Source organism: Galeopterus variegatus, unplaced genomic scaffold (genome assembly GCF_000696425.1).
Source record: "Galeopterus variegatus unplaced genomic scaffold, G_variegatus-3.0.2 Scaffold1961, whole genome shotgun sequence".
NCBI lineage: Eukaryota > Metazoa > Chordata > Mammalia > Dermoptera > Cynocephalidae > Galeopterus > Galeopterus variegatus.
Window position 1 is genome coordinate 44,731 of NW_007728072.1, and position 27,191 is coordinate 71,921.

The 27,191-nt window shown below is 36.5% G+C and overlaps 1 protein-coding gene across 2 annotated transcripts in view; it reads left to right on the top strand.

Annotated features, from left to right (window-relative positions):
* The first annotated feature begins 2,506 nt into the window (after nucleotides 1-2,506).
* The window catches only part of SLC4A4 (solute carrier family 4 (sodium bicarbonate cotransporter), member 4), a 209,139-nt gene continuing 184,454 nt past the window's right edge, over nucleotides 2,507-27,191 (top strand). For both annotated transcript variants that reach the window (XM_008579814.1, XM_008579815.1), the window contains exons 1-3: nucleotides 2,507-2,763; nucleotides 13,680-13,840; nucleotides 20,973-21,152. In XM_008579814.1, the coding sequence (XP_008578036.1) occupies nucleotides 2,507-2,763; nucleotides 13,680-13,840; nucleotides 20,973-21,152 (598 nt within the window). The remainder of the gene's footprint in view (nucleotides 2,764-13,679; nucleotides 13,841-20,972; nucleotides 21,153-27,191) is intronic.

Genomic DNA, 27,191 nt, shown 5'->3' on the forward strand with positions numbered 1-27,191 from the left:
AAAGTTACTGTTGCCCTATGAAAAATTTTCAAATCACTAAAATCTCTCTTGTTTTTGGCTATAGAAGTACAGGGAAATTAAAAAAAAATAGAACTGATATTTATTTAACATATGATAATTTGAAACTTTAGAAGTGTTGAGATTAGAGTAGTTTATTTCTTTGTAAAATCCTATCAGGATCAGTTTGAATAGTGCTTGCCTTCTTCTTATTGTACAACTTATGAGATGGAGCGAGCTTTTTTTTTTTTTTTTTTTTTTTTTTTCCTGTAACTAAATTCTCATGCTGTCTAAGTTTGGATCAGCTTATAGAATTTTATCCTTTGTGCTTTCCATTTCAAGAAATGTCTCCTAGAATTTCTTTAATGTGAAGTTTTTTGCCAGTGTCACTTGCTCTAGGACATCATCATTCTTTTCATTACAACCACTTTCCTTATTTATGTTGATGAGTTTGCCTTAGCTAAGTTCCTCTGACTCTCCCAAATGATGACTGGAATCATTGTCAGCATTCCATGGGCAGCTATGTCTTCTATAGCTCCGTTTATACTTGATACAAATTTCACTACCAATATTATCAATTTTTGTCTCTGGGCTATATTTTCATTTTGCTGGCCAATTCCCTCTTTTGATTATCCATGTCATTTGGATTTATCATTGGGAAACAAGAAGGTAACACAACTACCCACTTTGCTGTCTGTGTGTGAACTTAACAGACATGCAGGGACCCATCACTGACAGACTTTAGAGGAAGTGCTACGATTGGCCAACGATCATCAGGCACATCTGTTAGTTATGTAGTGATTTATTGACTGAAGAGCAAGCAGCAAATTTGTACTTTATGCAATTGTGGTTAATACTCGTTTAACATGTTAACTGAAATTTGAACTATGCTATCAGGGGGCTAGTGTTGTTTAACTAAATTGTGGTTGCTGAAATACACATATATCAGAACTGAGCAAAGTGAGGGCTGCCTCAATTCCAGGCTTTATTTTATAGAAATACATATGTATTTTTTCTTTACTAGAATGGACTTGCTTTATGCTTATGATTTTTTAAATTTAATTTTATATGGTATACATGTCAAAAAAAACAAAACCAAACCCAGTAATCTTGACTTCATGTTTTATGACTGCATGGTATGTTATTGCCATATAGTTGTACCATACTTTATTTAACTAATCCTCCTTTTTGGACATTTAAGATTTTTCTCTTTTTCGCGATTATAAACAATGCTGCAATGATCACTAAATGTAGCTAAATCTTTGGGATAACTGTTATTTATTTGGAATGAATGTATTTCCAGTGGAAGAAGTGCTGGCTCAGAGGACACACTGTATTCACTTTAAAAACATTTATATATCTTCCCTTTGGAGACGTGTTCTTGTTTAGGCTTCTATCAGCGACATAAATGAGGAGGTGCTGGCACATGATTCTTAAACACTTGCCCATATTAGACATTATTATTCTTTTTCATTTTTGCTATTTTAATAGATAAAATATCTACTTTTTAAAAATAATTAGTTTTGATTACTAGTTAGGTTGTATATTTTTCATGGGTTTATTTGTAGCAAATAAATTTTGATTTATAGAATTTTATTCTCTCCCATATTACAGTAGTTTTCAGATGGTAGGGATTTTCTCGTTTTATTATGTTGTTTGTGTACATCTATTTCTACAAATCTGTGTATACATACGTATATACATACACACAAATATATATGTATATATATATTTATACTTGAATTGCATTCACATGTATATATGTTCTTGGTTTTACTCAGGGATTTTGGAATATTCTTGAGCCTTGGAATATGATCATCAATTTCCAAATTTTTTTTTTCTCTCTTGCTTTTAAGAAAGAAAAAATAACCCACGACCTGGGGGAAATTCTAGTTAATTTTTCATTACATGATTTTCAGGAGATGGGGTCAAAAGGAGCTAGTAGGGCATTCAATTACGTGCTTGAGTGTGTTGGAAAATGTTCTTTTTCCCCCCCTCAGGTGTACAATATTTTACTTGGGCTTGTTTTTCACATGCATCGAAGTGTGACTAAACATTTTTGGGTACTGCCATTATGTAAAGAGTCCCCATCTTGTTAAATATTCCTTCATCAACTTTGTAGTTAGGCAGTTATGGGCAGCGAGGAGCTTGTGGGGGATTGGGCTTTAGGCACTGGACAGAGGGTGGGTGAGTGGGAGGTGAGGACCTAGGGGAAACTCAGGATTGGGGTACTCTGTTGCTCCTCCCACTACCTCATGAAAAAGCGATTGGCTGAAGCTGTTTCTGTCTAATAATTTTGGATGAGCCATTAGTGGGAAGGAAGGGGAAGTTGTGTGTTGGACCTCAGCTCATCTGAGAGCTAAAGGTTCATTGTCACACACACACAGAACTGGAGTGCTGTCCTGGAGAGTGGTGGAGAACCGAGATACAATTCAGAACCAAAGGAAGAGAGAAGGGCTTTGATTTTTTGGGGCTTTTTATTGGGGATAAGTGAGGCTCAGCAAAAAAGATGTCTATTGAAAATGTGGAAGAGAAGCCTAATAACCTTGGGGAGAGAGGAAGAGCCCGGAGCTACACTTTCCTCAGGGTTGTCCAGCCAATGTTTAACCACAGTATTTTCACTTCTGCAGTCTCTCCTGCTGCAGAACGCATCAGATTCATCTTGGGAGAGGAGGATGACAGCCCCGCACCCCCTCAGCTCTTCACTGAACTGGATGAGCTTCTGGCCGTGGATGGGCAGGAGATGGAGTGGAAGGAGACAGCGAGGTGAGGCATGGCTGATGGTTTGCAGGTGACCTGGGAAGCAAGTGCAGAGCAGGAGACTTGAGCTGTGGGGTGCCTTTCTCTAGCCTTAGCACTTTGAGTAGCCGGTGAGCATGATACTGGCTGAGATAAGGAATAAATGGTTCTATTTCTTCTTTTCTTTTACATTGACATGGATGCAGGCTACCCCTTATTTCACTGCTGGAACATTGTTTTATTGATCTGTGTTGTTATAATTTTGAATTTTATGAGGAATTAGAAGTAAATCTCTATATGCTATTTAATAGTAAAATATTTTAAAGAGATAATAAACTCAAGCACCCAAAGATGATAGCCAAGAGATATGTTTCCATAATCTCCACATGTCAGGGTATCTTGTATGATCTTGTCTGATTTATTACCCCATTCCCTGTTAGGTGGGAGGTTGTGAAGACAATGATGGTTACCACAAAGTTGTTATTATTTCAAGTAGAAACCTGCCATCTTTTAAATATCCAGCTGAAAGCAAACAGAAATTTCACCTTAATTTGTAGTTTAGAGACCCGAGTTTTCAGACTTTGTTGCCCTTTAGCTGCATGACACTCGTTTCTTAGAACTTTGGTTTCATTAGTGATAAAGAGTGGATTATAATGCCTACTACATATAATATAAATGTATGCTATATAAACCGTGTAATATATGTAAATATATTATACAATATATGTATAATTATATCATGTTTATTTATATACATTCATGTGTATGTATATATGTGGAAATGCTTTGTAAATTGTCAAGCATTACATAAGGTTTCATTAATGTCATGATAATGGAGCTTTTATTTGCATACACATTCAGTTATACACTGCTGACTAAATCTTCTGTGTCATATACCAATCATGTAATGTAAAGACTTTGATATAATGCAGTCGTTCGTCTCTTATTGTCAACATTTTGTGGAGATACCAATGTATTTCACTTTCACAGAAAAATAATGTTAAGATATGCCTTTTATCTATAATTTATTTCAAATCAATTCAACTCAGTCAGTGGTTTTTGAATGAGTAGTATACATCAGGCACTGTTTTAGGTGCTGGGAGTACAGCAGTGAGCAAAAAACTGTATCTCTGTATATTATTGAAAAGTTTGAAGTGAGTTTACTATAATACCTTACAATCTGAGGAAGGAGGAAAACCAAGTACTGACCTCAGCTTTAAGTGTAAGAAAAGATAAAGGTAGGTGAAAGTCTTCTGTAGTTGGAGATGGAAAGGGATCTGTTTTTGCTGTTGCAGTTCTACATAGGTCATTATAGAGTAAGAAAGCAATTTTTTTTAATCATCTATGATTGGTAAGAGCAAATGAAATATAAAGAAGCAGTAACCCAATAGCTTTTCCTCTTCTGGATGAAGACTCTTTCAAGAGTTAAGGGAAGAACTTTATGTTCTGAGGCATATCTTAAAAGTTTCATACATTATACCATTTGTAATCAAGTCTTTGTTAGGTTAGTTGGATTTTATGTAGTTTACTTACTCAGACTTATGCTTTATAGGTTTATGAATTTATTCTTATTTCTACAACTTTAAGTATTATCGAATGTCTTCAGCCATTTGGAATTTTAGTACTGGAAAAGTTTTATGAATTAATTCATTTGGTAATGGTGAAGAAGCTTTTATTCCTCACCAAGAACTTCTAGGTAGCTTATCCTTGCAGATACACCTGCTTTTAAAAAGTTTAGTAGAGGGCTGAGCCCGTGGTGCACTTGGGAGAGTGCAGTGCTGGGAGCGCAGTAGCGCTCCCGCCGCAGGTTCGGATCCTATATAGGGATGACCAGTGCGCTCACAGCGCTCACTGGCTGAGCACGGTGCGGCCGGTCTCAAAAAGGACAAAAAAAAAAAAAAAGTTTAGTAGAGGGCTCAGCCCGTGGTGCACTTGGGAGAGTGCAGTGCTGGGAGCGCAGTAGCGCTCCCGCCGCAGGTTCGGATCCTATATAGGGATGACCAGTGCGCTCACAGCGCTCACTGGCTGAGCACGGTGCGGCCGGTCTCAAAAAGGACAAAAAAAAAAAAAAAAAAGTTTAGTAGAACCCATGGAGAATTTCTTATCTTCCATAACTTAAATCAGGTTCAGAAAAAAAGGCATTAGGTTTTACTCCTGGTCCTCACAGTAGTGTTAAGGAAAGAGAACTCATTTTTAAATATTTTATTTTCCATTTGCTGGGTGATTCTCTTTCTAATAGACACCTATAACGGGTGTGCTTGTTTTAACTGCTATTAAATAGCTAGTAGCTAATTAATATTTTCTTCTTCTAATTAAGAAGATTTTCATAGCAAATTTCTGCTCCTCCATCTCTTATGCTTTCTTGAAGCTCCCCATTCTTCACTCTTTGGGGGCCCATTCCCATGATTCAGTAATTGCCTCCTATTTCCATCTCTCAGAATCAGTAACCTCTATACTAAAAATCTTCTGTAAAGAACACTTTTAACTCACAAAACATCCTCCCAAAGAAGGATTCCAGAGCAAATACTTTTGCTAGTAACTCCATTTTGTTCTCTTTACCTAATTTCTGATAGGACAATACAGAACGAGAATCATGCTGGTGCAGCCTGAGTTAAGTGTGGGGAGATTTTGGCTTAGGCCAGGCTTTGCTGTTCACTAGCTGTTTAACTTTGAGCAAGTCACGTAGTCTTCCTGAACTTGAGTTTTCTATTCTGTCAAATGAGGGTCATATGGGTGGCATCTTCTCTTACATCATGCGTATTTTATAGCTCTAAGATTTCATTCCTGTGTGTATGCTGGTGTAGTCAGTGGTGACTCTAAGAACTTCTTTGATTCTTATGTTCATCTTGAAATTCTGTGAGTAGTTACCATAGTGTAGAATTCAGGTGTAGTTTTCTGTTTTTTCTTTCAGCCAAATGCAGACTACACTTTGTTTTACATGACCCCTGGTCCAAGAAGGGTGGTGGAAATCACAGTTCATTATATAGGTAATTGAATGTTGGCTGAAATGGTCATAGTATTTTCATCTAAGATTCTTAAAGGTTATGGTGGTCTTGAATACTTTGCCATTATTAAAGATTTTATTTCCTTGGGAGTACATGTGCGATTTTGTTGACATAGTTGCTCCCCAGGAGACTGTGCTGCTGGAGAGAGCATTGGGAGTCTACCATGTGTCAGGAAAAAGCTGTCCAGGAAGAAAAATTACTTAGATATAGTCTATACTGTAACTTCTGTTATATAGCCTTTCCATAAACACTACAAATTAATTAATTGTATATATGATATTATTGTTTTCCTTTGTCTCCTTCATTACCACAATTCATCTGAAGATAGGAGCCACTATGTCTGTCTTTTCACTATGGTATTTCCAGTGCCTTGCAGTGCCTGGTTTGTAACAGGTGCTCAATAAATATTTGTTGAATGTGTGATTAGTTGAGAATTGATTATCTTAGAAACAACTTGTCTGAATATAATACTTTCTTAGAAAGATTATTGACCAAAGATGGGCTTCTGTTACAATTCATCTCTTTCTGACTGATGGACAGCTGTAGAATGACAAATGCAAGGTACCCAGCACACCACTGATAAAGCTCAGAAAAGGACCTGTGTTTAAAGTTTCAAACTGATTCATCAATTTATCATTTATAATTCATCATTTATATCTCTAGTCTAGACATCTTTCCTTATTTAATTGGAAACAAATACAGTCATTTTTTGGTATCTGTGGGGGGTTGGTTTCAGGACCCCAGTGGATGGCAAAATCCTTAGAACCTCAAGGCCCTGATGTTACATGGTGCAGTATTTGCATATATCCTATGCATATCCTCCCATATACTTTATTTACTTATTTATTTTTAAAGCCTGTAGCATCCTGTATTCTCAGGTGATCTCCCATCCAAGCACTAACCAGGCCTGACTCTGCTTAGCTTGTGAGATCAGATGAAATCAGGAGTGTTCAGGGTGTTATAGCCGTAGACTTCCGACTTACTTTAAATAATCTCTAGATTACTTATAATATCTAATACAATGTAAATGCTATGTAAATAGTTGTTATACTGTATTTTAAAATTTATATCATTTTTATTGTTGGGTTGTTATTTTTATTGTCCCCTTCCCTCAAATATTTTGACCTGTGATTGACTGAATCTGTGAATTCAGAGCCTGCAGATATGGAGGGCCCATTACAATTGGAGAGCTAGTAGCAGTCTTGAAATTAACATATCTAAAACTGAGCTCCAGATGTGCTCCTGCTACAGAGTTCCCCAAGTCAATAAACAACTCCAGTTGCTTGAGTCAGAAACATTGGAGTCTTCCTCAACTCCTGTTTTTCTGTACATCTATAATATGATCAATTGGAAAATTCAATCTATTTTACCCTCAAAGATATTCGGATATCCTACCACGTCTCACATTTAGTACTGCCACAGCCCTGATTCAAGCTAACGATCATCTCTCACTTAGATTACTGCAAAGGCCTCCTAATTAGTTGGTTTCCCTGCACCTGCCCTTACTTCCCTCTTTAACTATCCACCATGATCCCTATAATTTTATCTGTTTCCTTCCTCTTGTTCACTCTGCTTGAGCGTCACTGGCCAGTCACACTACTTTGTCAGGGACTTTGCACATGCTGTTCCCTTTGTCTAAATGTTCCTCCTGGCATGCACTGCCATAGTTGTCTGAATGGCTCATTTCCTCACCACCTTTGGTCTTTATTCCAATACTGCTTTCTCAGTGGCTGCCCTATCTATAATTGAATTGTTTCCTGTGACATACTCTCTGCTTCAGAATGTTTTTGTGGTAATTTCCGACTTCCATTTGTGATGTCCAATTTTTAGACGTGATTTTTTTTTTTTCCCCCTTAAGAGCTCTCAAACCAACCAGACTAATAAAAATTTTGTGCTTAAAAAGATTCCTGGGCCGGCCCCGTGGCGCACTGGAGAGTGCACCACTTGGGAGCGCGGTGGCGCTCCCGCCGAGGGTTTGGATCCCATGTGGAGACCGGTTCCCGCTCACTGGCTGAGCGTGGTGCGGGCGCAACACGGAGGGTTGCGATCCCGTTGCCAGTCCCCAGTATGGGCGCGACACCGAGGGTTGCGATCCCGTTACCGGTCAGTAAAAAAGACAAAAAGGAAAAAAAAAAAGATTCCTTTTATGAATGAAGATGAGCCCTGAATCTTTTTCTGGATAACTTAATAAATTTGAGAATTCTTTGCTTTTCTGTGAAAACCCCAATTGATAGATTTTTTTATACCATTGAGATCTAAACGTCTAGACTTCTCCAGCTTAATGTAGTTTCTCCTGTGAGCCTACACCCCATAAAACACAATACCACCCCTTTTTCCCTTTAATGCTCTATAATTTTCAGTTGGCTAATGGTTTGATTTGACCCAAGAATATTATTCCACACTGAGCCTCAGCATTACTGTGGTTTCAGTCCTACTTCAGGAACTTCAAATTGACCCTGTGCTTCAAACAGTAAGGAGGAGTGTTTCAATAATAGGGGAAATGTCGCTTTTAAGTCTTGGGAAGCACAGTAGTCATATAATACTATGAACAAGAGAAATCTTTATTTATATGGAGTTTAAAAATAACAGGCAACTCTACTACCCTCCTTTTCACATCCTTGTCCTATTCTTCTCTTCTTAAAAGTTAGAAGTTTGAATTTTCAATGGCTCTTCCAAAATAGAGCACAAGTTGAAGACTGTGCAAAGAGTAGACTTGTAAGATATGAGAAGTGTGTATGATCAATGGAATGGCAGAGACTATCACTCTTTTTTAATGGGTACCTGTGAATGTTCGGTTGTTACAATAATGACATACAATCACATAGCAGTAATTATAGTGAAATCATCTGGAATTGGTGAAGAACCCTATGCTCCTCAGTAAGGTGATTAGGCATGAGTTCATGAAGTGAAAAATTATTCTGGTAAAAGAATAACTCATGGTTCAGTTTTGGTGGTGGCTCAAAGTCAGGAGGAAGGGACCGTTTCTCCTTCCTAAATTCTTTATTACTTTGAATTAGGGATATTTCTGCAAAAATGATTATCAGTTTTTGTTTTTCCCTTAGTGAATTTTCAGATGGACAATACTGGGACTTCACCACTGTGATAGGAATATATGTTAAAGATCACTCCCCCGGTGTAATTCAAACCATACTGTCAAACCTGGATAAAAGGAAAGCTGTCACAAGTTTCAACAAACACCAACCAACAAAGGAAAAGGCTATGGATATTTCACTTCCAACTGGATAGCTCAAATGAACACTCATTTATGTTTCTGGTTGGTAGATTGACCAGACTTACCTTTGGAGAACCGGACTTAAGGGCATGGCCATAAAGCATCAAGAAGTGCATTTACATTGTGGGTTTAGGGAGAGGTTGCTCTACGCTGACGTTTCTGTCTTTTCTGTACTGGCTGACTTTGGGAAATTCCATTTCAGACCAAGGTTTTTTTTTTTTTTTTTTTTTTTTTTTTAGGAGAAAGGCTCAAGTAATTTAATCATCCATGTAATTATATGTAGTTATATCTACATAATTATATACAATGTTTCAAAGTTGATGTAGAAATTGAAAAATTCTCCTTAAAAACATCACTTACTGCAGGTGCATACCAGCATTGGCTTCTTTTATGTGTGATGGGGTACTTACTAGTTAGCAAGAAATTTATTATCATTTCAATAGTTTTACATAGTTGGATTATATTCTAGTGCAAAGGTCATGTCTATTTTCCACTGAAAAACTGGAATGTTTTTAAGTTAGAGGTCTTGTCTTTTCCTGATTATACTTAATCATATGATTGGAAAGTTGCAAAATTCAGTGATTCCCAGTAGGCCTTCTGTTTCTTAAACAAATGAGTGTAATGCTGTTTGGCTGGTAGTCACTCAAAGTGGTGTTAAGCTGCAAAGTACTTTATCATTATTCTTCTAAGACCTTGGAATAAATAAATATCACCTGATAAACTTCTCCTCCAAGGTTATAACAGTTTTATAATTGCAAGCATTTAAAAAGCTAACTTCTGAAATTAATTTTTCTGTGACATGTCAAGTACTGAAACAAAAGGAAAAGTAGGAAACTTATTGCAAATATGTGGTTATTCATAGTTATTATGAAGGGTAGATAGTAACTTTCAGTACACTATACAGTAAAAATGTCTGTTTTTAAAAAAATGTAATTGCATGTTTCTAAAGCACCTTTGCAGATTCATTGGCACTCGGGCTGAACTTTGGTACCTTTGCCTTAGCCTTTTCTTTAATGGGTTCTGATTTGAATTGAGTAGTGTTTAGGGTATTTTTTTTTCCCCGCAAGTTTGTCCTTGATATGTGAGGAGGATAGACCCAGCATGTCTAGTTTCTGGAATGAAACTACCTGCAAACAATCTATTTAATTGTGCAAACCATTATTTTGTGCCTAAATGCACATGTTGGAAGTGTAATCAGTTCCTTGAACAATTAGAGCAATACATTTAAAGGACCTAAATAGGCATTATCCCACAGTTCCTCTTATGCTGTTAGCTGTGCTAAAATATGACATTAACACAACATTCAATATTTACCAGACTCAAAGTGAAATAGATGCTAACCTGAGCTAGGAGATAATACTTATCTCTCAGGAATATGAGGAACTGGCTAATTTTGAGACCTTGCATTTTCATTCCTTTATGGATAAATCTTGTCCTAGATGGCTGGTGTAATCTAGGAGGGTAAGTAATGCTATTCCATAAATCCAAACTAGTTGGGATTTATGATTTCTAAATGTACTTTCAAAATCATATTTAAGTTCAATCAAGCTGCCTAAAATATAAACTGTGGAGAGGAATAAATAAAAGATGGGCCACAAAGGAACGCAGTGGTTTTGCTTCCTTTTCTTAAAAAAATTTTTTTTTCTTTAGCTTACTTTGGGTGTTTTAGTAACTCCTTAGCCTGTTTGCACTGCTATAATGAAGTACCATAGACTGGGTGGCTTACATACAACAGAAATTTCTTACAGTTCTGTAGGCTGGGAAGTCCAAGATTAAGGCATCAGCAGATTCGGTGTCTAGTGAGGGCCCATATCCTGTTCATAGATGGCATTTTCTCATTGTATCCTTACGTGGTGGAAGGGCTAGCTAGTTGGGACCACTTTTATAAGGGATCCGCCCTCATGATCTAATCACCTCCCAAAGGTCCTACCTCCTAATACCATCACCTTAGGGGGTTAGGATTTCAACATGAGTTTTGGGGGGCCATAAACATTCAGATCTTAGCAAGGATGTTGGCAAAAAAGAGCCACTGTCACATACTGTATGTAGTTGAGGCTTAGTTTTCTTTTAAGGAATAGGTTTGACAGTACTGGTTGATGGCAACAGATAGAAGGGCAAGGGGCTCATTTAGGAAAGATAAGAGGGATGCGAAGGCAATGTAAAACACTCTGCTTTCCAGCGTTTCTAGCTGACCTTTGTCATTCATTTTGGGCTTCAGTACTATGACCAAAGATTCTATTCCTCAGCTAAGAATACTCTTAGTAATAAAAAAGTCATTATACTCTTTAAAGATGACATAATATATGTAACCCTGACTTGATTTCATATACTGTGGAATCTTCTGTCTTCTGGAATCTTGTCTTGAACAACAAATTATAACATCAGATGTAAATATGACTCATATACCAGTTAGCAACAAACATGGTTAGAGATTCTTTGAGCAAGCGTGAAAAGATGATATACTTAAATTATTTTTTTTTTCCTTTTTGTCTTTTTTCGTGACCGGCAACGGACCGCAACCCTCAGTGTCGCGCCCGTACCGGACCAGGACCGGCAACGGGATCGCAACCCTCGGTGTTGCTCCCACGTAATAACTTCGTATAGCATACATTATACGAAGTTATCGAGCAACAAACATGGTTAGAGATTCTTTGAGCAAGCGTGAAAAGATGATATACTTAAATTATTTTTTTTTTCCTTTTTGTCTTTTTTCGTGACCGGCAACGGACCGCAACCCTCAGTGTCGCGCCCGTACCGGACCAGGACCGGCAACGGGATCGCAACCCTCGGTGTTGCTCCCACGCCTCGCGCAGCCAGTGAGCGGCCGGTCTATATGTGGGATCCGAACCCTCGGCGGGAGCGCCGCCGCGCTTCCCAAGCAGCGCACTGTAGCAGTGCGCCACCGGGCCGGCCCCGATATACTTAAATTTAATCAATGTAGTATACTCTATAAAATGATTATTCTTGCAACAACCTCAATTATCTTATTATCTTTTATTGTTTAGGTCAAATCCATAGAATTCTATAGTAGTGTGATGTAAAATTGTCATTTTCCTCCCAATTTTTTTCTTTTTCTATTTCTCTGGCTCTAATTCCAACCAAAGTGAATAAATAGTAATTTAATCACACACACACACACACACGAATATTAGGAGCCTTATATTCTCTTTTGGAATGTGTCTCAACCACTTTTGTAGAAATAAACTAGATCCATTTCTGAAGTAATAGAACCTTTCTGGTGTTGTTGTCTTTTTGACTCTTTAGTAAACATGTAAAAATCTTCACTGCCTATGTTTTTTTTGCAGGGAGATCCCGGGGAAAGAAAGGGTCTTAGAATTGAGGGTGAGGTAGGAGATAAGGCTCCCATTGACATGTGGGAGTTGCTTGGCTGTGAGCTGCTTTCTGAGAACAGCATGGAGGGAGAGTCTTTAGAAGTGGCTAAAATACTTCTGAATCATATGAGTGTTCGGCTTGATTAAAATTCCAAGTTTTCTTTGACATTGTGGCTGATCTCTTGACTATTTTCACTTGTGGTTCTCCTAATGTGCTTTTTTTTTTCTTTTCTCTTCTGGGGGTGGTAAGAGGTCTATAAATAATACCTTGTATAGAGCTTCCTCTGATCTCTGCCCTTTGCTCTCATCTTTAGTGAGTTAGGTGAGCATTTAGCTTTTCCTAGGAAAACATTTTTCAATCATTAAACCGTTGGGTGAAGAATGTAGGAAAACATTTTTTAACCCCTTCTTTTATCTTTTTAAATAACTTTCAGAAGGTTCAGAGTGAAAGAAAGAAGTGTTCTGGTTTGGGTCATGATGAATAGAAAAATGATGATGCTTTCCTGTTTTCCTTTAACAGTGCAGGAAGAGTCTATATGTGTAGTACATGGGATGTAAAGTCTGTAGACTGTGTTTTCCTCTGATTTACATTAAACTTTTTGTATTGCTATACATTGTAAGTTATCAAAATGTCTAGGAGTCTTGGACAGCAGAAACTATACAAGAGGATTATTTTTTCCATTATTAAGGTTAATAGGATATCTGTTATAATAAGAATAGATCCATTGTTCACTGAACTTGTGTATTTTTAAACACGTGGAATCAAACTTGAAAGGTAAAGCTTCTGTTAGAATGTCAATGAAAGGGGAAAATGTGTCAGCGGAGAAATATATTGAAATAAGACACCGAGAAGAATGCTGGCTCTTTGAGCATTAACAAAGATAAATTTTACATTCCTCTTACCACTTCACACATATTTTTCATATATTTGACATAAATATTGGTTCATCATTGATATTTCACCTTATATAAATTGCCTTGTGAAGTCACAACAGAATTCTTACAATATTGGCTATTTTTATACATTCTAGGCTCTATTCACATGGAGAATTTTGAAATGCGTATTTTTCTGCCTTATTTTGAAAATTTAGTTAAATAATCATCCTTAAGGATTTCATGGTTACATATAGTAAGACATAAAACCAAGGGTTTTGGCTTTATTTCTCTCTGACTTTAAGGGAAGAAGTGGTCTAGTGACTGTTTGGATGTGTTTATGAAGATAACATAATTAATGATATAATAAGCTATTAAGACTTCATGAAAGGAGACATTTTGGAAGTGCTGGTAAAGGTGGAGATGGAGGAGTTGACATTGCTATTTTTAGAGGAGGTTCGAACACTTTTAATTGCTTTTCACTAATCTCATCTTCCCTAGGTGGATAAAGTTTGAAGAAAAAGTGGAACAGGGTGGGGAGAGATGGAGCAAGCCACATGTGGCCACGTTGTCCCTTCACAGCTTATTTGAGCTGAGGACATGTATGGAGAAAGGATCCATCATGCTTGACCGGGAGGCTTCTTCTCTCCCACAGTTGGTGGGTAAGTATGCTGGTCTATGTTCCTATTATTTTTTCATCTTTACCTATCCATGAGTGTCCATCAGTGCAGATGAATAGTAGTGTAAGCAGAGCTGAATATTCTATAACATTTTTTCTGTCATTCTTATATTTTAAAACTAATGTGGTTTATTGCATAAAATTCAGAAAATACAAATATTAAAAAAAATCATTCATAATACCTCTCTTTAGTCATAGCCATTGTTAATGTTTTGGAACATTTCCTTCCAGATTTGTTTCTTAATCTTGTCTCTTATGCTTTTCATTTTTTACATTATTTTTTTATTACAATTGAGATCATATTGTATATGCACAGATTTGTATTCACCTCCTTCACTTATTAGCATAAGATTAATATTTTGAATAGAGTCTCTTCACCCACCCATTCTTGGTTATGTCAGACTGGAAGTATGGACACTAGATTTCTAGAATTTTTTGACCTTAGGCATTGCACTGAGCTTCTCTGGACCTCAGTTTTATCATCTGTGAAATAGACCTTAAATCCTCTGTAGTCTAGTTCCTGGGTTGGGGCTGATTGTAGGTGGAAGTCAAGTCCCTGTAGCTGTTTGTTGAGAAAGGTTGTGTGGGGAGGGAGCCGACAGGACCTTATGGGTTAGTGACTGAGTCAGGTCACATTGGTACCATGTATCATTTGTATCACCACCAGCAGTCACTGAACCTCATGGCATAGGGTAGCTTTGGCTTCTTTTGGAGTTAGTGTTGTGTGCAGTGCATGTTAACTCATCATGCTGAACACCTTGGGCACACATCACTACATTCTGAACTGGAATAATTGTTTTTGTTTACTAACAAGAGCCTGGCCTAAGCTGCCTCATTACCCTTCAGATCTCAGTGGGCCAAAGATCATGTTTTCCTTAAAAAGAGGCTCCACTTGTTATTCCTAGGAAAATTTTATAGCCAGATGACTGCTGGACATGTAGGGATGACTGCAATTTCCCAAGGTGTCGGCAGTGCACCTACTCTGGGATTGTGAGCAAGAGGATGTGGATCGTGGATCTGCAGACAGTGACCAGTGTAACATTTTCATGTAATTTTAGATTTACCTCAAAATTTCGATGTATATCTGTAGACAAAAGGCTTGTCTGTGGCATCTAAGTATTTATAGATAGTTGGAAGTCTACAACATTCATTCTGGTAGAAAAGATTAGCTGTCAAATGATTATCTGGCCGGTGTACATACTTGTATACCTGGTTCTTCTTCACAGAGCCTCTTAGTTAGGTTTGCAAAGAAGCTCCATGCTTTTCATGCATCTGAAGTACTTCAGGTACAAGTGGAGAGGGGAGAAAGACTAAAATGAAGATGCTGGATGAACAGCAATAATTATTTCATGCATTTATTCAGTAGAGGTACATGAGCTTGTGCAATGTGGCAGACACTGTTTTAGGCCTTGGAATTAGGTTTGCAAATCTAACACTTCGTAAACGGGGTAAGTTACAATTCCACATGGTACAAATCTGCATAGGTGGTTAGAAGATAATGGAGGAAATACTGCTGTATGTAGAATTTTTCATATTGGACAAGGCAGTTGAGGCTAAAAATGGAAATTTGTTATATGAGGAGAGATCTTGGATTATGGTACCCAGGGAAAATGGAGCCCATCTACAAAGACAGAGAGAAGCAAACAAAAGGAATGGTTTTTGGGCAATTTGTTCCATTGACTTTTCTCATTTGTGGAAAGTTGGAAGAGAGACTGTTATCCAAAAAAGTACCATGGTTAGCAAAAATTAGTTCAGTTTTTGAGTGACAATTATAATCTCTGAATTTTCAGACTTTAAGAACTAACCTAGAGCAAAAATGTCAGAAGTTACACAAGTTGAAAAATAAGTCAGAAGTGCATAAACACAGAGCAAACTGGCAAAAAAACTTGTGACTAGGCAGTGTACAGGTAATCTAGAAGGAGAATATGAATCACCAGAAAAGTTCCCATATTAAAAACACTAATCCTACCATAGGTCATTCCACTGAGCTTAGAGTTTGTCCTCTATAAAAATATACATACTCCTTGGAAGGGGTCATCTATTTTTTCCATGAGATGCAGAATGTTATCATTGAAAATATGCTGGATTTAAAGTTGGAGGATTTTAATTAAAGTCTACCCCTGCTAGCATGGGCAAGGTAAGTTATACTTACTTCTTTAGGAGGCTTGGTCTCCTCATTTATAAAAGCAGGATAATGCTGGACCTTTCAGGGTTATTATGAAAATTAAACAAGGTTATTTGATGTAATTATTACATACTTATATATCTATCCCAGTATAAATTAGTTTATCCAGATCTTTCTACATGTCATCTAGTGGAGGGCCAAGTGCAGACCGATTGAGACAGGGAGAGAGATGCTAGAGACTTCACAAGCAGGAGAAATGATTCTGAAAGGTGTGGTGGGCAGAGCTGGAAAAAATTGAACAGCTTCTTTGCTGTGCCTGGAGCTGATGAACAAGGCGGTGAAAGTTAAAATTGAATTACACACTTGGGCTTTTCTGTAAAACTGTCTTCAGGATCTTAAGCACCAGAGAGAGACATCTTAAGGAGTGTATGATCTTCAGCAACTAACTGACCCTTCACCTGTAGTAGAATACAGAGTCCCACAGTACACTGGAACCTCTTTAGCCAGTGGCCAAAGAGAGAAGTTCTGGTATTTGCTATGTTTAAAAAAGACTACATTCTCACTTTAAATTTCCATTACCTTATAGTATCAGCTGTGAACTTTTTCTCTAACCCCCATGCATTCACATTAAAAATTGTCATTACATGTTAAAATTAGACACTGCTAGGTCACTTTGAGGTATCATCACTCACTAATACGTTTGCTCTGCAGTCCCTGGGGCAAGCAGGCAGACAGCCAGTGCTGTCATTCTGGAGCTGATAATACAGAAAAACAGTTCAGAGGCAAATACATATCACAAGCAAAACAGAGGGGAAAAAAGCCCAGATTTTTAGAAGTGGGGGGAAGAGCATGTTTGAAAGAGTATAACTGGCTAAAAAGTAAGACTTAAAAATCCTCTGAAAGAATTAAAACCTTACAGAGGTTAAAACGTGAAGGAAAAAAAGCCCTCATTTCATTTTAAATGACAAGATGGCATAGTAACTTCAAGAGTTATAGATTATTTGGTTATTTAAAAAAAGTCCTTTTCTAGCAGAGGATGAAGTGGAGTTGTTTTGTCCTGAATCATGCTGATAATGCTGAGTCGAGAATTAGGCACAGCTAAGTCTTGTGACACATTCCCCCCCATGCCCCAATTTTATCTCAACAAATAAGAGAAAGAAGTAATAGCAAGTGTGAACACACCAAACAAACAATAGCATGATTTTCATCCCTTTTTGCAGTCCTCCTGCTACTCCTCCACCTGTCTCTGAGAGGCACCTGCCCTGCCAAGCTGAGAGGCAGCTCCAGGTGAGGGCCACGGACAGTGGGTGACTGTTTAAGCAGGTGTCGTTTCTCACAATTACATGACAAATTCAGCCAAAGTTTTATTCTTCTCAGAAGCTCTATTGCTATTTTTTCATGAAGAACTCCTTCTGAATGCTAATAGAAAAATTTATCTTTAAAGTATTATAAAGGATAAAACATCATTTTCACCGATTATTTTAATAGCTTTATTATTAGTATCATCATTGTAATTCTACATTTAAAAAGTGTCATTCACATATGAAGCCAAGTTCATGAGACTTTTCCTCCCTCTTAAGTTAAAAAAATTATAAGCCATTTCAGGTATTTTATTATGATGGGAAATGGATTAAATTGTAGCTCTATTTTTGAAGTTCTCATTTTTATATTTAAAGGCATTCCTGAGCTGCGCATGTTGGCAGATGTGTTAGTCCTGTTTTTTCTTGCTTTTTACACCTTTTATATTTTCAAAATGGCAATATCGTTATTGTTTTTTTCCTAATCACAAAGCAAATATATGTTCATTTAAGAACAATCCAGAAAAATTTAACACACAAAAATTAAAATACTTACTAATTCAACCTTTCAGAGCTATACTCATTTTTTCTATGCAACTGTTTACACATTTGTAATTTATTTTACAAAGAGAGATCATACTACATACATCACTTTAATCTGCCTTTTTTAAACTTAAAAAATAATGTGAATATTTTTCTGTTATTAAATATAAATATAAACCTCATTTTAATGGCTGCAAAATATTCAATAATCTACTGTTGGACAATCAGGTTGCCTTCAAGTTTTCACCGTAAAGAAAAGAAGTGAACATCTTTGTTATATTTTTGAGAACTTGTTTGATTATTTTCTTAGTATAGATTTCTATTCTTTTCTCATTGACATCATTCAATAAAGATTTATTGAGCACCTATTGTGTACCAGGTGCTCTTCTGAGTATAGGGGATACAGCCACACAGACACACACAAATAGTTTCTAATGGTAGAATATTCAAAAGATTTGAACATATTAAAGTGTTTTGATAGGTACTTGCCAAAGGACCTTCAAGAAAGGTTGTATTAGTCAATACTGTCATGACCAGTATATGGACTTGCCTCCTGTACACAGCCTTTGCATCACAGGGAGTTGATTCATCTTTTTAATTTTTACCACTTTGAGAGATTTTAAAAAATCTCATAATTGGTTATGTTTATATACATTTATTTAAATTGTCTTTGTTAACCTTGAAGTTGAATATATATATATATATATATTTGCCATTTTTCTGTTGTATGTCCATCTTCTTCTTGGTTTGCAAAAGCTCTGCATATATCAAATCTTTGTTTGTATAGATCTTACTTTTTAAATAAAGAAAAATATTGTGTGATATGGAGAAAGATCTAAACTCTGAATCAGAAAACCTGGTTTTATTTGGGGGTTTTGCCTCTAATTAGTCTGTATCTGTGGGCGAGTCACTTCTCTAGCCCTCTCTTTTCTCATCGGTATAACAAGAGGTTGAACTTGCTCCCTGAGGCTCCTTTCAGCTCTGCTATCATCTAGAGTTGGCACATTCTCTCCCAATTGGTAGCATCTGTGGGATTTTGAACACTGAAGGCTTAATTTCAGTGTGGCTGTGAAATGTTACTGCCCCCACTGTCTTTTGCAAGGTTCAGTAGTTTATGCTTAAAAGAGATCCCTATAATGTGGGCCATTTTTATGGACACTTAATGGAGGGCATAAACCACACAGATATTTTAACCTGTTCTAACTGGTGATTTCCAGGCATTAGTAACAGAGGGCCGGCTGCGCATACCCATGGATGGGTCTGAGATTTCAAGGGAGGGCAAGAATAGAGGGAGGCCCTGCTGGAGAGTTTAGACAAGAAACACTTTAATCCACAACCCTGGAATTAGAGTAGGAGTTTGATAACACTTGCAGCAGATATGCTGGTGCTGTTTATTTATTTTTATGGTTCTTCTGGAAAATGGACCATGTTGAATAAGACTTAAAGGGAAGGTAGAGGGGTTGAGTTCTGTAGGCACCTAATTATGTTACCGGTTAATTGTAATTACAAGATCAGTTTTGAGTATTTTACTGAGTGGTATTTACATGGTTAAAAATACATAGAAATTAAAGCTGCTCTCAAACCAAACAGTATTATGAGAGAAACTCTTCCTACTTTGCCCAGGTCTCTTACCAAATGGCCCTGGGTTATGTAACATTTATGGCATCTGTGTAAGGCATGTGTTGGAAAATTCCAGATTCAGCTTCAGCTTAGCTTCCAAATAGTTGGTTGTACACTGTGTAAATTGCCAGTTTCTAGGTAAACGCGCCAATTCTGGAGTGCTTGCTATAAAAATGAAATTCCGAGAAGTGCAGGTATGCCCAAGGAAAGCCCCTTGAACATCTATAAGTTCTCTTTACAAAGTGGTAGATATCTTTGGAGATGCTGTTATCCTACCAGTACCCATCAATTTTCTTGCCAGACTTTCAGAAAAAAAAAGTTTAGCTTTTCTTCTCTTCTTTTAGAAGAGCAAAGTATAGCTTTTTTCCTCTTCTCCACTTTTGTATACCGAGAAATTTGCCCAGGAGGGAAATATGGATGTGTGCTGGATGCATCTGTATATCAGAAGTGGGCATGGAACCTGTTGTTCTGGGGACCAAAGCTGTACTTGCACACAGTGAGGTAGCTTCCTGCCAATGTGTATCTTGCTCAGATTCTGTAACGTTTTGTCCTCAGCCCCATTCTGTGGGAGACAAATATGTTGGCCTGTTATGTAGATGTTAGAGTAGGATGCACCGGACTACATTTATGCCATACTGCTGACATGCTGGCTTGTGAGAAAGAGGATTTCTTATTTCCTCTTAAAGTAAGAACTTGTCCTTCAGCAGAGCATATGGAGCAATTTCTATGTAACACAGTCATCTTATTTAGTTAAAACCACACTAAAAAAAAGAGCTATTAGAAACTTTACATTTTTTTATAGTGAGATTAAGATATTAAAATTTTATAGAAAGTTCTAGTCAGGATATACTTTTTAAAAATGGCCAATGGAAACATATTGGAAAAGTTTCAGATGGACCTAAACAAGAATAAACCTCCCTTCTTATTAAAGACTAAGGAAAAATTTTGTAGTTTAATCTTCCTTTCATTGTATTAATTGGTATTCAAGTGACCTGATATTGAGAAAGGTATTGTTTTCCTTTACCTGATTCTGTTATAAAGAAAATATAACATTACCAAAGAATTTGGGAAAATAGATTTAAAAAATCAATAAGCTCACTACTTTAAATTTTAAATATTTTCTTTGGGTTTTTTTCATATTCTTTATATTTATGATAATTTGCTATCATGGAGCAAATGAAATTTTTGAACCTTACTTCTTTAACTGGAAAATGTAAATTACTGACTATGACTTACAGAAGAATGTGACTTATATGAATTCATTGTAACTGGGATTGAAAAAAAAAGAAACAAGATGATTCTGCCTCTCCAAACATATAACTAATACTGGATAACTCTCTCATTAACGCCAATATCCCTGAACCTTGTAATTTTATCTTTCACATAAAGTGGAAAGTTGAAAATTGGGAAAATAATATATTGATATTAAATTTGAGGGTGACATCCATAAACTTAGAGTAAAAAGTTAACTTCATGGTCTTGTGACTGAGTTTTGCTTTTTGTTTTGTTTTGCTTTGTTTTTGTGGCAGAGATGATTGTTGACCATCAGATTGAGACAGGCCTACTGAAATCTGACCTTAAGGATAAGCTGACTTATACTTTGCTCCGGAGGCACCGGCATCAAACCAAGAAATCCAACCTTCGGTCCCTGGCTGACATTGGGAAGACGGTCTCCAGTGCAAGTAGGATGTTTACCAACCCTGATAATGGTAATGCAGGGGCCGGCTGGCTGCTGCCTTCTCTTATCTTTCTCATTCACCTTTACTCCACCTCTTGTCATCTTTTTTTTTAAACCCCTCTTCTTTTCTCGAGTACATATGCCACAGCCATTTCATAATGACACTTTTTATCCAATGGGGTAGGTTTGAAAGATTTCAGCAGTTATTATTGGCTGCAAGTGCCATGGTGCCTGGCTTACTCCATAAACATCTTTTCTGATGGACTGAGATGGTTTGGTAATAACTCTGATGAAAGAACTGAATATTTCAGGTGAATCAGCAACCTTGTAGATTACTGAGCATATCAGGTAATATGTTTTTGACATGGTGGTTTACAAGAATTAGGAGGGTGTAGTGAGATATGATAAATACCTTGAAATCTCATATCGTAAAGTGTTTGCTTGGTTTGCAAGATGGTTTCCAACCTATAAACGATAATTTCATCAAAGTAAGAATATGTATTATTTTTATCATTTAAAAAATATGTTCTTTTGATATACGATAATGATAGCCAGATGAGAGAATAATTATTCAAGATGGGATAGTTCATGATTGGGTACAATCTGAGAAGGGAAAAGTCAGTTTCCATGAAGTATGGAAAACGAAGGCATGGTGGAAAAGTTGCTGAGCATTGGGTTAGTAGAACGAAGTCTAGACTCCTGTCCCACCCCCAGTCTTTTTTAGTATTAAGAGAAATAAGTAGGGAGATTCTAATTCATTGCCCTCAGCTGCACTTTCAGAACAACATAGAATATATTGTCATGGAAAATGTGGATTAAGTGAATTGTGTAAAATGAATTCCAACTCAGCCACTCTGTTTCTGGAAATGGGGTTTTCTGACTTAATATTAAAGTTGATGGTTGGCTGGAGGAAAGCTTATTATTAGCAGACTTTCTCTAGTATTTTTTTTAAAGCAAAAATGGTTATAAACAAATAATTTGAGTAAAAATGCTCTTTATAAAAAATACTCACAAAAGAGAGAATCTAATCTAGAACATTTCTACTACAGTTTGATGGTTCTACAGTTACCTGGACTATTGCTGCTGACAGGAAATGTTTTGATTTTTGTGTGTCCCCTATTTTTTTTTTAATTGTGTTTTTAAAGTGAGGGGTTGTTTAATAGCTGGAAAGGTTATAGGATGAACAGTTTATTATACTTGATGTCACAAATATTTCATTTTAAACAATAATCCATAGTTTTGAAATTATGGCAATTAAAGTTGACCTACCTCTTTTATATCTTTATTAATAATAATCCTCTTTCTCATATAAAGTGAAATTTCAAGATTTGGAGATTTATTTTATCATGGGGTTGATGATAGTATGAAAAAACAAGAAAGTGCCTTGTTTTCAAATATTGCTGTATTTTCAAAGAGAAGAGGATGAATGTTGCAGTCAGAATGCTTTCTACCAGTATGGTAAACTTCATATTCATGGACTTTAAGGTGGAATAGAAATTAGAAGCAGATGGGGTCTTGGAGCTCAGTATCTCTGCTTTAGGAAGAATTATTTGGATGTGGAATACAACTGAGTTGATATCAGTCACCATTCAATCTTTTACCCTATTGGTAGATCTCTGTATTCAGAAGAAAGTTGAAATTGCCTTTGTCATTCACCTTTTCGCTTGTGAAATGTTATATATGCTGGGCAGAAAGCAAATAGGAAGGGCAGGCAGTTCTTTTCTGGCTCTTCAGCTGATCAGCTTACACCCCGGAGCATGGAATAAGATTAAGCCTTTTAAAACATGTTATTATTGGCCTTTGTGTAACCTAACTCCTTCTAAATACCTGAGGTGAGATTTGGCTTTGAGAGATCCTATAGCAATGAATTTCATGTGCCTCTGAGGTACATTATTATCAATTATCAGATGGAAAATTTTTGGCTTTCTAAAGGTGCTTATTCTTAACTTGCAAGTTAGCACAATTACCTTTATATCTTAGTGTTTAATTAATATCTTAACAACTATGAAATATCTTAATATCTTTAACAACTATGAAATCTTAGAATAAATTTCTAAAATAAAGAATTATAGAACTATTGCTAACTTTGGGATGGCCAATTAGCTCAGTTGGTTAGAACACAGCCTTGTAATACCAAGGTCAAGGGTTTGGATCCTGGTACCAGCCAGCTGCTAAAAAAAATAAAAAACTAAACTAAAATAAAATATCAAGAAATAGTGCTAACTTTAAGAAGCCGGAATCTTATATCTATTGTAGTTGGAGCTAAATTATAATATTTCCGTGTAAAACCTAGATAAACTTGTCACCTTAGTCTTCAATCATAGGCTAGAAAATAGACTCAGTGACTACCAGCTTTAGTTATGCTAGCAACAATGTAATAAATAGCTGAAATTTATGGGGAGATACCACAGAGTTGGGAACTTTTTCGTTTCCCCGTGGTGTGCTGGGTCCAGCTTTTATCTACTCACAAAAACCAGTTGTTATCAGGAATTTTACAAGCTGGCTGTTAAATGCAGCTACTATTAAAAATTAAATGATATAAACATACAATTGAATAATTATATTAAAAACAAAGGTAATAAATACACAAAATTCATCGCTTCCTATATCACTACATTTTAATCTATGCTCTTGAGGTTTTTTCCATCTATTGTGTCTGTGTGGGGGAAACAGTATAAAATGGTATGCTACTGCACACCTCTTCCTAGATCTGCACCGTGTCTTTATCTTGGTAGCTTGAAATCAGTGATGATGACACCATAGAAATGAGCAAATGCTACAAATCAAGGCTTGATTTATTGTTTTGTCAGTTGTCTCTAGAATTAAAAAATTGATGGAGAAAATATTAATAATGCATATTAAAAGTGTGTAGTGTCCATAGCTGTTAAAAATGTGAATAGCACAAAAAAATTGAAGAAAATTATTGCCAGTAATGACAAACTATTATCCAATTTAGCAAAGGAGTCACCGACATCATTGATGAATAAGTGAAGTCTGATAAAGTCTTCACTGTTTCACTTTTATCTTACCTTTTTTTTTTTTAAAGATGACCGGTAAGGGGTCATCTTGGTGTTGTCAGCACCACGCTCACCCAGTGAGCAACCGGCCATCCCTATATGAGATCCGAACCCATGGCCTTGGTGTTATCAGCACCACACTCTCCTGAGTGAGCCGCGGGCTGGCCCTTATCTTACCTTTTAACATACATGATAATATTAATCAACATGGATGTTGGAACTATGTTTGTTTGCCAGATGCAATTATAAGTTAGCTACTGATGAAAGAGCTTGGCAAAGATCACAAAAGCCAGGTGGAATCAACTGGCGATATGCAATTCACAATAGAGCATTGTGCATTTTATTATTATTGTATAATAAATTGTTCAGTAATAATATTATTTGTACAATGTGTGCTACATGTAATTTGTATCAGGAAAATTCACTACACACACAAAGACACATCACACATTCACACGTGCACATATATATTTTTTCCCCTTGAAACTGATTTACAAACATTTTACCAGCACATGCACTACCAGCACACTGCTGTCATCCATAAAGACCAACACTCATCTTTTAGGATCCAGGTGTGGCTTGAAGTTAAAGATGATTTAATGTTTTTAAAAAGAAACAAAAAACATTTTTACTTGTAACAAATCAGGGAAGAATCAGGCTAACTTCCAAGATGTTAATTATTATGAAATTGCCATTTGTCCACTTGTCTGAGACATCTGTGAATCTGATGGACATGTCTTCCAGGTACTAAATTTTAGGCAAGTGCTTTAATTTTTCAATATATTAATTGCACAAATTAATGAGGTTTTAGTTTCCTCTGGTGTTGGATTTTCCTTTACCTACTCTATATTTCTTTCTATTATTTTAGGTTGAACTACATGAAATTACCATTTTTGTGGATAAAATATCAGCAATTTCATATAGTTCTACCTAATAATTTGACCTGAGGTCCTTAGATTATAGTTCTGTATTATTTTAGTTTGTTATGAAAGAGTAATGTGTAAGCCTGGAAACAATCCTTGGTAGTATTTTAAAAATCACATAAGATGTATTTAGTTTGCTTTTTATTAGAAAGTGAAAGTAAAGTTTATATTTAATTGGTATTCATTCACTAAATATTTAGTAAAATGTTTATCACAAGGTTAACTGATAACTGCATTTAAGAAATCATGGTTTATAGGGTCATCAGATTTAAAAAATTATTTCCATTTAAATGGATAATTTGATGTGAATTATTTTACCCTAAAGCTTACAAAAGATGAATGAGACCTGATTTAATGACCAAAACCAACTAGAGCCTTACTTTGAGTACTCACCTTTCACTATTGTATTAGTCCATTTCTGTTGCTTATAACAAAATATCTGAAACTGGGTGATTTATAAAGAAAAAAAATTATTGCTTATAGTTTCAGAGGCTGGGAAGTCCAAAGTCCAGGGAACACATCTGGTGAGGGTCTTGGTGGGGTCTCACATGACAGGAAATTGTGGAGCAGAGAGAGGAATAGTTCTTCATGCATTGTCCTTTTATAGCCCTCAGAACCATGCTCATGACCACTATTTTTAATCCACTCACTAGGAATGGTCCTGCAGTCTGATCACCCCTTCAAGTCCCCACCTTTCAATTACCATAATAGGATTTCCCACCCTCAATATTACAGTGGGAAGTAAGCTTCTAATATATGAACTTTGGGGGCACAATTCAATCCATCCACAGCAGCTACCTTTGTGGAAATTTGGATAAAGTCATCATCAATTTGTCCCTGATCTTTTCCTGGCTTCTTCATTTTTTTGCCCCTAGGCTATGATAAAGATCAGTACCTTGCCCTCTGTGGTCTGGAAGTATAGATATCCTTTGTCGAGAATTAACTTTGGTTATTCAGTCGGGCCTAGACTATAAATTTCATTTTCCCCCAATCCAATTTCATGAGCTCATTTTTTATTAGTGGAAAGTTTTCTTTTTTCTGATAAAAAATTGGAAAGGTAATTTAGTACTCATTTTTGATGTTTCTAAAACAGAAATAATGTAAATTAAATGAGATGATATCTATAACATGTTTAGAATTGTAACTGACACATAATAACCACTCACCAAATGTTATTACATTATATACAATATGTTTAAGAACAGTTAGGGAAGAAAAACTTCATACTGAGTAGGAGTGGTTGTGAAATGATATTTGCTCTGTAGCTTACTGTTTGAAAAGAAACTCATGGACATAGTCCTGATTTATTTCCTCTACCTTTTGGTAAGTGATACTAACACTCTTTCATGAGCAGTGGGAAGGGAGAAAGACCTTTCTCACCACAATCCTCTTAAAGAATAATCTGTCCCCTTCATTGGTTTTGCTAAATGGCTGTCAGGGGAGCCCTAAACCACACCAGGAATCCAAGACTTGATGAAGCTGCTCTGTCAGGTGGATGAGGAGTTGGAGGAGGTGGCAGCTCCAAGCATGGCAGCTGGCTCGTGCTGCTTCCCCACGCTTTTTCCTGGTGTCTTTTGTCTCTTCTATGTTAATAGTGATGTTAATAGTGATTCAGGGCCTGTTCCTGTTTGAACCTCTGGGTTTTAACCAGTTTACCAGTTTTTTTCTTTTTTCTGCCAAGTATGAGAAATGTGATCTACTTGCTCCTACTACTTGTTCCCACCACTTACTCCTGAATCTGGCTTCCTCTTTGCAAGGTTTTCTACCAGGCACAAAGCCACTTCCTGGCTCTCTCCCACACTGCTGCTTTGATATAAGCCTGCAACACCTTTAGGTATTTTTAAAAGTATAGTCTATTGCTATTACAGTAACACAGACAGTGGCTAGCAATGCAGAACAGACAATGAAAAGAAATTTTTTTTCCCCCGTTCATGGTAATTCTAGGCTCCATTGAAATAGAAGTGAAATTAGTTAGGCTCTTGTTTTGGATCTGATTTGAGATTAGGCATATTCAAACTATTTGGTTTGGATATTAGATCAAGCTGCCTTGACACTGGCATGTATTGGATCTCGCTGGGACACCACCAGGTTTGGCAACTTCCTCAGTCCTTTTAGAAATTCTTAGCTTTT